At 63.4% G+C, this 678-nt stretch overlaps 1 protein-coding gene across 1 annotated transcript; it reads left to right on the top strand.

Annotated features, from left to right (window-relative positions):
• On the top strand, nucleotides 1–465 carry LOC139824603 (uncharacterized). The gene has a single exon (XM_071797141.1). The coding sequence runs from the start codon at nucleotides 1–3 to the stop codon at nucleotides 463–465; it is 465 nt and encodes a 154-aa protein (XP_071653242.1).
• Nucleotides 466–678: the final 213 nt, after the last annotated feature.

The following is a 678-nucleotide window of genomic DNA, read 5'->3' as shown; positions in this document are numbered from 1 at the left end:
ATGGCGGAGCGCGGCAGTGGCCTGGGGGTGATAGCCGAGCCGTATTGGATACCGCCCGGTCACCCGTGCTGGGCGGTAAGTCGGTGCGGCAGAGCTGCCATTACGTGGCAGATGACGGACGAGCCCGTCCCCTGCTCGCGTCTTGAGGCGGGGGATGGGTTTGTCGCCGTCAGATGGGGGCATGTCGTGATCGTCGGGGTGTACATCTCCCCCACGACCGACGTGCCCGGATACGAGAGGTTCCTAGACGACCTGAAAGACTGTCTCGGGAAATTCCTGCCAGGTCAGCAGGTGTTGGTGGCCGGGGACTTCAACGCCAAATCGGTGACTTGGGGTTTCCCGGCCACTGACAGGAAAGGAGGAATCCTCACGGATTGGGCGGCAAGTCTGGGCCTGGTGTGCATAAACACCGGTGGGGTCCAGACCTGTGTGCGGCAAAGGAGGGAGGGTCTATTGTGGATCTAACGTGGGCCAACCGTCGCACGCCGCATCCGGGGATGGAGGGTGGCCGTGGAGCTCGAAACACTATCTGATCACCAGTGGATCGAAATGAGTCTCCCGGTCACCACCCCAGAGGTCCAGGCTCGCTGGCGGGAGGCGGATCGACGCTTTCCCCGGTGGGCCCTGCGCAAACTGGACGAGGAGATGCTCAGGGCCTCGCTGCGCGTCTCCCTATGG

Source organism: Temnothorax longispinosus, unplaced genomic scaffold (assembly GCF_030848805.1).
Source record: "Temnothorax longispinosus isolate EJ_2023e unplaced genomic scaffold, Tlon_JGU_v1 HiC_scaffold_46, whole genome shotgun sequence".
Taxonomy (NCBI): domain Eukaryota; kingdom Metazoa; phylum Arthropoda; class Insecta; order Hymenoptera; family Formicidae; genus Temnothorax; species Temnothorax longispinosus.
This window is presented reverse-complemented; position numbering and strand designations above follow the sequence as displayed.